This window comes from Eleginops maclovinus, chromosome 21, assembly GCF_036324505.1.
Source record: "Eleginops maclovinus isolate JMC-PN-2008 ecotype Puerto Natales chromosome 21, JC_Emac_rtc_rv5, whole genome shotgun sequence".
NCBI lineage: Eukaryota > Metazoa > Chordata > Actinopteri > Perciformes > Eleginopidae > Eleginops > Eleginops maclovinus.
In genome coordinates, this window is record NC_086369.1 from 15,715,258 (window position 1) to 15,725,622 (window position 10,365).

Here is a 10,365-nt window from a genome sequence, read left to right on the forward strand (position 1 = left end):
CTTTGGTGAGAAAGAAAACGTGTTTATTTTTTGCCTAATGCCACAATCTTGTCTTGGATCCAGGACGTCTACCCACTTTATCCCTGGGATGCATACATATAGACAGCTCTTAGATTAAGAACATTTAATTTTAGATACTTGTTGTACATTTTTGGTGAGAGTTAGAAAAAAGAAAGCCTGCTATGGACATGCTCCCAATAAAATAACAGCTTTTCATTTTGAATCCCCAGTTATGCAATACATATTAAGATTGTTAGCTTAGCAAAAACAGCTATCTTTGCTCAGTCCTAATTAAGATTATAAAATCCTCCTACTGACTCCACAGCCAGTCCTCGTTATGCCAGTTTTTGTGCAAAGTGTCAGGGAATATTTTGTGTAAGCTTGTAAATCTTTAGCTCATTTGCATCTCTTCTCTCTGTCCTCCTCTGACCTGGCTCTACGGCCTTGCAGGTGCTGTTATCTTCATTAAGGAGGGGCAGCCTGGGCTTCCGAAGCCTTGTTGTTCCCACAGTGGGTGCAAGCTCACGCTGACCTAAGATTGGCTTTATTGTTTAGGCACAGCTAGCTCCAGTTCATCTGGCCCACTATGCTCCAATCACCTTATTTGTGACCTAGATGACAGTTTAAGTTAAACGTATTGTCTGAGCTTGTTTAGTCTGACGTTCTGATTTTTTTTCCTGAATGTTGATTATCCATTCAAAACTGGTTAAAACCTCTTCTTATTGTCGAGATCTTCAGAATTGGTTTGGCAACCGCTGTGGCAACTCTGCAGTAAATGTCTTGTCAATTCTCCGGCCGTAACTCCGAATAAACCCAACAGTGTTTTGCCATCAGGTTCCTGCTATCCAGCGTCTCTCTGTTTAGTCTCCATTGCTTCAGAAGTTTCCACCACACAAAGTAAATAAATATACAAGGCGTAATTGGTCAGATTTGGGGCTGCTACTCCTGAGTTCCCCATTTAGACAGAGTCAGAACAAGCTGGTGCCTTCAACTGTCATGCTAAGCTAAGCTAACTGGTCCCAGCTTCAAATGTACAATATATGGTTTGGTTTTGGACAGTTTGACCCTGGTTGAACCCACAGTCAGCTGCAGCAGTGTGGACCAAACATCTGCTCTGAGCCCCGACAGCCACAGCAAGTGAGTATGCAGGTAATACAAACTACTGATCCGTGTAAAATTGTGGAAAGTGCTTCTACAGTGTTCTGCATAATATGCTGAGTCATGACACACACACACACACACACACACACACACACACACACACACAGACACACAGACACACAGACACACACACACACACACACACACACACACACACACACACACACACACACACACACACACACACACACACACACACACACACACACACACACACTAACCTGTGTGAGAGGAATATTGGGGAGTGATTTATGTTATGACACAGATTGTTCTTCATCCACTTATCCAAAAGGATAGATAATGCACGTAGGAGTTAAAGGACACAGAGAGCCGTAGACACTGTTCAAGACTGAATGCCAGGAGCTGTTATCCTGCGGCTTTAAAACAAATGTACTGAAGTGTGGAAAGTCAGAGGGTCAATTCACTTTTAATTTCACAAATTTATATAGTGTATTTTCCCCAAGCTGGCCTTTACTTCAGATAAAGTCCCGCAGTGTGAAATCCAGAATTAGGCCTCCTGGAGGTCTGCACTCTCCAACAACCATTGTAGCTCTTTATGATATGGTTGGATTTATATAATTGATGCATCACAATGTTAATAGCTTGTTGTGGGGGAGATTCTTCAATGCATCGCTCATGTTTTTACCAAAATGTGCCATGTATTCATCTATGAATTGTATCATACATTAGCTCTTATTGTAGGTTTTGAACACAACATCTGAATGTGTAAGTATCTAAAGCTGTCACATAAAAGGTAGTGAAGTGAAATCTACAATTTTCACCTCTAAAATGAGAGGGATAACATTTGAATGCTCAAATAAAGCACAATAAATTAAGTGTACTAAGTTCATTGTTAATAAACACCTGTATAAGAACAACTACAGGTGACCACAGCTGGCTGGACTTCAGGAATAGTACGGCGGTTGCAGATGGAGGCAGCAGGAAGGTCACATTATTCATTGATCTCAGGAGGAGCTGCAGTTTTGATATGTATGGATTCCTCTAGATTTCAGCAGGCCCTTCTGGACGTGATGCGCTATTTAAAAAAAGGAAGATAAACCAGCATCATACTGGGAATGATGGGCCTTTTATATATATATATATATATATATACTGTATATGACACTGTCACCCCTCGGTCCCACTACCAGGATCAAAAGAGAGGGGTAGAAGTAGAGTGTGAATAAAAGATGAAGGTTATGTGACGGTTAGGAGATGCGACTGAGATGAATATGTTTGAAGACAATCAGTTTATAAGATCGATGTAAAGGAAAAAAAACAAGAAACTACGACATGCATTTTGATTGTGTGCACACAGACACACACATAATCAAACAGCCTCCCGGTCAATATCATTAGTTGACTGTTTTCCTCCAATGAGCCGACTAAATATATAAAGAGGGACAGTCATTGGCTGCCGGGCAGAACAGTTCATGGACCCAGCTGGTCACTCACATGGGAGAGAATTAAAGGCTAAAAATGGAAGCAATTTTCTTCCAAGATTAGCCTGTGAGGGAAACTAAGAAAGATGACTTTAATGAAGCTTTACGTCACTAAACCTACCCATTTAGGGGCTTGGCTCTGGGTACTTTCTGAATCAATATTTGGTGTTAAAGCCTTTTAGGTTTTGATTAACAAACAGGCTTGCAATTACTTAAGGAACAACAGAAAAGCAACATCAGAAAGAAAGGGAGTTGAATGCATTTCCAGCAAAGTGCAGTAAGGATCCACAGACATTAATACTGCTGACCATAAATACAAACATTGCTTTATGTGCAATTATATTAAGACAGACTGAAAGATAACTCAAAGGTAAACCCATGTGTCGTCAAAGGAATCTCCCATTGTTTACCAAACAGAGCCCTCTACTGGAGAACTATAATAACCCACATCCACACACATGTACTTTTCTGTATGAATTCCAATTATAATCCTTCAAAGAAAAATCACCACAGGAGCATTAAGATATTACTTAGTGCCACACCAGAGACAGAACATACAGTGCTTCCAGTCAAGGCTCCTTGGTCCATAGTCTTTGTTTGGCCATTACTCAGACTCAAACGTTTGGATAAGTGGCTCTATGTTCTTGCAAGTCCATTAACTGGCCCACGATACCCTTGGCTCTTGGATTTTTCTCCTAATAAAACGAGGACTGAAGGATTGCTCGATAACAACAGCTGATGTGACAGCAAACAGTGGACTGAAGGTCACTCTGATGGAAATGCGCTCCAACACACTTGTAACCTGAAAGTCATACATGCTGCACATCTTTCAGCTGCAGTAATGGACAATTTCATGTAATTTGTCAGCGCATTAAGTGTCCAACTCAGCAATCCAGTGTACTGCTTTATGGCTTTCATCCATTAAGCCATTCAGCGGCCCTGACATGGAAGGAGGTAGAGAGCACAAGCCACTAAAATGTTACATACAAACAAATGGAGACTTTGTGATTCAGACTACAGCTTTTCATCCAAATGTAAGACAATCACGAGCAAATCTGTAAAAGAAAATGCAATGAATGCTTGTTTTAATCCAGAAGAGTAATGATATGGAGTAGTTTATCTAGAAAAGCACCAGAAAAGAACATGTTACCATTGCAGAACAGGGTGGGATTAAATTATGCTAATTAAAAGAAGAGGAAAAAGAAGGTGCGATGGAAAGCAAGATGGAGATATGACATGAGTGTGAGTTTTATTTATATGTGGTTACATCAGATTTACAACATTGTTTTGGCTTAATTCCCAAAATCTGTGTCAACAGGTGGCCGGAAACACACCTAGTTTAGCTTGTGACCAAAAACTCACCACACAAACTGTTGCCCCTCTTTTCCCCTCTGGCTCATTTCCTGGAAAAGATTTTGGATCTAGTGCCAATACAGTTTGTGATGTGTTTGGAAAAATAAGCATCTTTTCAAGGTGATGCTGACCCTCACGGAGAGAAGGAGGGGAAGCCTCTGAAATCCTATTACCCAGAGTTATTTTATTGCCATCAGCAGTGTCGGTCCATCAGCAGCACGGCAACTGTTTCCAACAATTGCTCCCTCACTAATTCTATCGCTGCTGCCAGACTCGCCCTGGGTGTGGACATTAAACTACATTTGAAAAGTGAAAGTGAAAATGCATTTGGGTGTTCAGGTAGAAATGCCACGAGAAGAGGAAACACAAAAAAAACATCCAAAAACAAAACGTTTGGACGTGTTTGGACCCGTCTTGCAAAGACAAAGGTAAACTAAAGAGTTGAAAGGGTGGTTAAAGGTGATGTTATAGGATATACAGATTTATAATAAAGATGATTCATTTTTACTATTTCAGTTGTGTGGACACTTTAATGTTCAAGTGATCAGCTAACTAATGAAAGCAGCTATGAGGAAGGATGCAAAGAAATTATGTAAAATACAGTAATTTATTCAGCATATGTACAAAACATTGTCAAACTGCAAATTGTCCTGCATTAACAAAAATACCTTTCTGTTTAAAAAGGATTAATTTAGTTGGATATAGTCCTAGTATCCTGCTGTAATGGTTAAAGGCTTCTATTTCTGTTACAGGTTCAGTAATGTGTACTGAAATGCTTGTTGACTTTGCCCACAGCCACATAGACGGCTAAACTCACGACAACAAAGCGCCTCTGCTCCTTCACAAGTTTTATCTCCACCCGACCCTCTGAGTCCCGATAGTGGATCAGGAAGTGCTCACCATCGTAGTCGTAGCAGACGGGCGTCTCCTGCAGCTGCAAGGCCACCGCAGAGCCGACACACCAGAACTGTCCATTACAGAAGTCCAGCAGAGTCACACTCAGGACGCAGCAACTCTGGGAAAGCGTAGTGGAAAGTCAAGACCTCTTTCCTGCACGGGCTATCACTGTGATTTCAGGTCGATTAAAGGGTATTAAATGTGACGTTTCTGAATTCAAATGTCTAAAAACACATAATCCTTTTTCATATTTAAGATATTAAGCAACTCAGTACTTCTTCCACCGCTGCCACAAGGTGCAAGGTCTCCAGAATGCTGTACCTGCACGGCGCCCTCCAGGGCCTCACAGCTCCAGGGAAGGCAGACGCTGCCGGACAGAGGCGTGTGCTGCGATGGGTATGTCCTGCTGATGGCCGTCAGCCGGATCATCCCGTCACTGATCTCAGCTGCTCACAGATAAAAACAAACGGAAGTTATTATGTTAGATTCTCCTGAAGTAACTCAGTGAATGTAGTCTGCTCTAGAGCTCTGGTACAGTGCAGTAGGAAGTGTGACTGCATAACAAATTACTTCTCCGGCAGAAGAGCTGGGAGAAGTTTTCCGACATGATGTCGCATACAGTGTCATTGAGAGTCACATGTAGCTGGTAACCATGGAGGCCGTGTTCAGGGTCAACGTCGTCAAAGATGGGTTTTGAGATCGGCTCCACAAGGCTGCAGGAAGAAAGAGAAAAATAAGGTAAGAGTGCAGTGAGGGAAGGAACACGTTTTTCATAGAGAGGGCATTTTAGAGGGCCTTGACATGTGATCTCACATGAAACCAGGAGAGGGGGCTATGTCCACAGTGTGCTGAAGTCACAGGCTCACTGATGTAGCTGTACTACTCCCTGCTTTTTAAACTGTTCACACTGTATGCTTTGAACCATTGGTTTCTAACATGTGTGACTCTTAGAATTATGTTTCCCCTCATCACATGATTTTTAGAGGCATAACTTTGGGTGATGTCTATGTTAAGGACATGTTACCAGATCAGTCTACTGAGGTATCAATCAGGTTTGCCCAATTTCAAGCCGATCAGATTCACAGTTTGAACATCGGACCAATAGGAGTCATATATTTGGCTTTTAATCAATATATTTCACTCAAACACTCATTCTAATTTGCTTGTGTTTTAAAGTCTGCTAAATAAAGGAATCATCTTCTTGCATTTAACACCTGCACTGTGTCATGTCCTCATGGAAAATGTGTGATTGGCCCTGACAAGAAGGATATCTATATATAAAAGTGTGGTAAAGTCACTTCCTCGCACAGCGGGGTGAAACGCAGGTGTCAGTGATGCAGGAGGTTTGAATCTCACCCTGCTGTGCATCATGGAGGGTCAAATCTGAGCCCTAACTATGTGATGCTGATACGCCACATGTCATGGGAATAAGGAGAGTGCCTAATCAAATGTGACCTACCAAAGAGGATTTTCATTTGTGCTTCTCTCCACCAGCCTGTGGAAGTGGAGGGTGATCATGACAAAGGCGACCGAGCTCTGCTCCTGCAAAGAGACACATTGCAAAATTACAAAAGTACTTTTTCAGCTACTCAAAACAAAGGAATAACAAAGTATAAAGTAGTTGCCTTTGAATTCATTTCCCTCCAGACGCCGATGATGATGCCAGGCTGTAGCAGCTTGAGTTCAACCAGTCTGTCCCGGCCGATGACCTGCGCGCTTTCAGCTACAGCTTGCATGTCTAACGTTCGCATGAGGGACCTGCGGACGGGTCTAAAGCAGCAAGAAAACAGTAGGTTTCACTGAGAGAAGAACAGGAAACAGAGACGTTGAGAGAGAGAAAGTGGAGATGACTGTCTTACTTCTTCAGGCCGGGCAGTTTGAGGGCTACCCTCCTGACACCGTAGAGATGAAGGCTGGAGATCTTCTTGTAGTCGGACAGATGGCCTCCTCCGCTCCAGCACAGAGACACGGTAGTCTTACAGAACCGGCACCAGCTCGGCTCAATGGTGCTCTGATGACCCGACTTATCAGAGACTGTCAGGTCCCAGGTGACGCGCAAGTTCCTGGAATAAGATCATGCAGGTTGACAGCACAAATACATGACAGATGTTAGGCAAAAAGAGCATTGTTTATATTGGGGAAATGTCTTTGCTCACTAGCCCTTCTGTCTGCTATTCTGTGTCTATTGTTTTTCCCCAAAAAAAGACAATATTTCGAAAAAGTGCAGTAAGTGAGCTCCATGGTCTCTTCAACAGCTGGACGGAGTAGCAGCAGTGGGCGCGGCTGAGCAAAAACTCAATAATGGACATCTAAACGGGTGATTTATATCAAATCAACCTCATACAGTTGTCATAAAAAGGTGGCCCCATGGTAATTACTCACCTAACATTCCCTCAAAGCCACATAAACACAGGGGTTAATTACAATTGCTAAGGAAAAGATAATCAAACATGTATTTAAAGTCAACACAATGCTAATAATCAGGCTATACAATGGATGGAATGGAACCGCTGCTGTTGGGATAAATCTCTTGATCCAATTGTGTCCAAACTTTGATTCAGGGCTGCCCCCACTGTGACGCAGCCCCGGTCTCACCGAGGCTCCATCCAATATCACCTAAGCGGAGGAACAAAGCTGAAAACTGAACCAGCCCCGGAGGAGCCGGGGGATTAAGCTCTGCATTGTCAGTGGGTATGATGTCTTGTGAAATGATTATAACCCAGGTAAATCTCATGCTCCTCAGCGTCTATAACACACAAACCCCCTCCAGGGAATACTCCAAGTTAGTGTGTGTGCATGAAGGTGCTGTGGATGAGGAGTTGGGGGCCCTACGTAATTTATTTCAACAATTCAGACAGCCTCTGCAAGGAACACAATTATTTCTCCTTGCCCTCTGTAGCACGGCGGCTGCCACTGAGCTGAGAATTGAGTGCTGCACCGCCTCTAATCAGAGGTTATAAAAACACAGCAGAAAGCGCGGCGGAGGCGATGAGGGAGCTTTCCTCTGCGAGCCAGCGTCCCCCTGAGCAGACGTCTCGCTCAGACAGAGACCTCCCTGCTCACCTTTAATAAGAAATTGTCATTAACTGCGATATGAAAAACAAAGAGTGGGTTGTTTTTCATGGCCAGCGGCTTGACCCGTCCTCTGGTTTCTACCCTTGAACTTTCTTGACAGCGAGGGTGGATCTCCAAAGTTTTACTGTTTGCTAACCACTCACAGGGCAGCAGAGTTGATGCTGCTTACCAAACAGATGGCAGAATACGCCACGGTATCAGGGGTGAAGGGAAAACATATTCCTGTTACAATAGAGATTCTTAACTTCTAAGATTTTGAATACATTAGAAAATCTATTGTTAAGTTATTTTTCTTTTACCAAAGAAGGTTGACATTGCTACTGATGGACAGCAATCCTACAAGTTGTGTACAAAGTTTGCTACGCTGCTTTATTCAGTAGATCCTCCCCCTTATGTACTTAATAAATAATCAGAAAATATTCACACCCCACATGGCATACAACACCCCCCCTTTTACCTGTAATTAAGTAAAGCAGCAAACTGTAAAATATAAAAACATGAGAAATAATGAGACCTCCGTAGCTAAAAGATTGAAATGCTTGAGAATACATGGTCAGCACTCAATTAGCTCACAACACTTGGCAGGCTACACAAGTCTCTGCTGAGGAGAATAAGGTGTCTGGTGTAACAAACAAATCAAACACCTCCAAGACCTCCACGTCTCTTACCTGAGGACCTGCTGTGTTCGGCTGGGCAGCCCAGTGTGACGGTTCAGGACTCCAAGATGACTTTTTGACATCTTCATGTCATTTTCGATTAAAGAGTTAAAGTGGACATGCTTCCAGAAGTTTGCAGGAGTCTCCTCGAACTCCATCCTGGATATCACCTTTTGCATGCAGTCACAGTTGAGATGTTTTTTCCTGCGATGCTCTGCTCTGTGGATCTTCCCCCACAGAACACTGCATTGATGGAGGAAGGTGAGAGGTTGCAGAATGAGACAGCGATGCTGCGCTAGGTTGCTACAGGTCTGCCATTCTAACACATCAAAATAATCCTCTGTCTCGTCATTGAATGAATGTCCTTCTGTTAGCTGTGTGTTGGATTAGATAAATTAAAGTTAAAGCTTTCATTCACTTTAGGAGCTAATCACGTTATGGTGAAAATAACTCCAACTAAATGCCAGTTTGGTTGATCTTTTCTTGGTTTCTATTTTATTGCAAGTATCATTATTTATTCCCCTTTGAGACAAGAACTAGTAGTTTAGGTACAGCCTGATAGCAAATTAAACACACAGCGTTTGGTGACACTAATACTTGTATCCACCTGCTGTTTAATGGTCAGAAGTGCAATGACTTTGCATTAGAGTCCGAACATTCCCGTGTATTTTAAAAGTGTGTATTGCATTAACAAGGCTGGAACTTACTTATCATTGGCGAGCTGATAGAAGAGCCTGTTGACTTGGCTGAGTGTGTAAAGGGCAGAGACATCCAGGAAGGACAGAATCTTCATCAGGATCTCCAGTGGTAGCCTGCTGAAAAAAATAGTTACAGAGACACCACTGTTTACTCTCCAAAGTGTAGGTGACACATTTGCTATTGACAAGCTACATGTCAATTTTGTCGTCTGCTTCTGACAACAAAAAGAGAGGACCTGCATTCAGTACAAAAACAGGATATACTCTACTAGAAAAAATGCATTTCTCCACCTTGAATACAGTAGGGAGATTTCTTCACTGTGTATGACTTTACGATAAGACAGTTAAAGACATCTTCTTGGACTATGACAAGCTGGGATGGACATTAAATTGCTACATTTTACAAACCAAACCATTACAAATTCACATGTATTGATTTGTGCTGTGTTGTTATTGAGTTTGGCTGCAAACACGGTCTATAAGTCAAAGTAAACTTGCCATTGTTTTAATGGCAGAAGTGTTTCATGATACACAGGGTATATATTACCTTTCCAGTAAGTTCAAAGAACATTTTCCAGCTCTTTTGGACGTCTTCACTGCCCTGAGGTAACTGCCGTTGGTGCGGTCGCCATTTTTTTCCAATCACCTGTATTTACTTCTTCAAGATATTTTTAACCTATATTTTAGCGTCCAGAGCCGTTTTTCGACCGAGTATAAGGTCAGGGAACACAATGGACAACGTTCACTACGTCTACTCCTCTATTAAGTCAACAAATATCGTTATTTTGTCACTTTTTTGTCGAATAATAACTGTGTTTACGTTAGATTTCTAAACTCAGCGTCCAGTCGCCATGGTTACATGCAGTCAAGTTCCTTCCGCGTGCAGAAACATGATTTCCGGTGGGGTGGAAATAGTCACCTTCAGAATAAAAGCTAAGAGCAAACTGCATGGGTGGCATATTGTTCTAAACACGAATGTACACTGTAGAGTTAGTGCAACTATTAAAGGTGACTATGATGAAGAGAAACCCGTGTTTACTTTTGGGTGAAATATCACTTCAGGAATACTATAGCATGTAAATG

The 10,365-nt window shown here is 42.3% G+C and overlaps 1 protein-coding gene across 1 annotated transcript; it reads right to left on the bottom strand.

Annotated features, from left to right (window-relative positions):
* Nucleotides 1-4,611: 4,611 nt before the first annotated feature.
* On the bottom strand, nucleotides 4,612-10,146 carry fbxo15 (F-box protein 15). Its single transcript, XM_063873781.1, is given in 10 exon segments — nucleotides 4,612-4,971; nucleotides 5,175-5,299; nucleotides 5,424-5,566; nucleotides 6,313-6,395; nucleotides 6,479-6,623; nucleotides 6,713-6,916; nucleotides 8,597-8,827; nucleotides 9,292-9,396; nucleotides 9,830-9,887; nucleotides 9,890-10,146. Coding segments are annotated over 10 exon segments (1,380 nt in total). The 5' UTR covers nucleotides 9,915-10,146; the 3' UTR covers nucleotides 4,612-4,710.
* Between the last annotated feature and the right edge of the window lie 219 nt (nucleotides 10,147-10,365).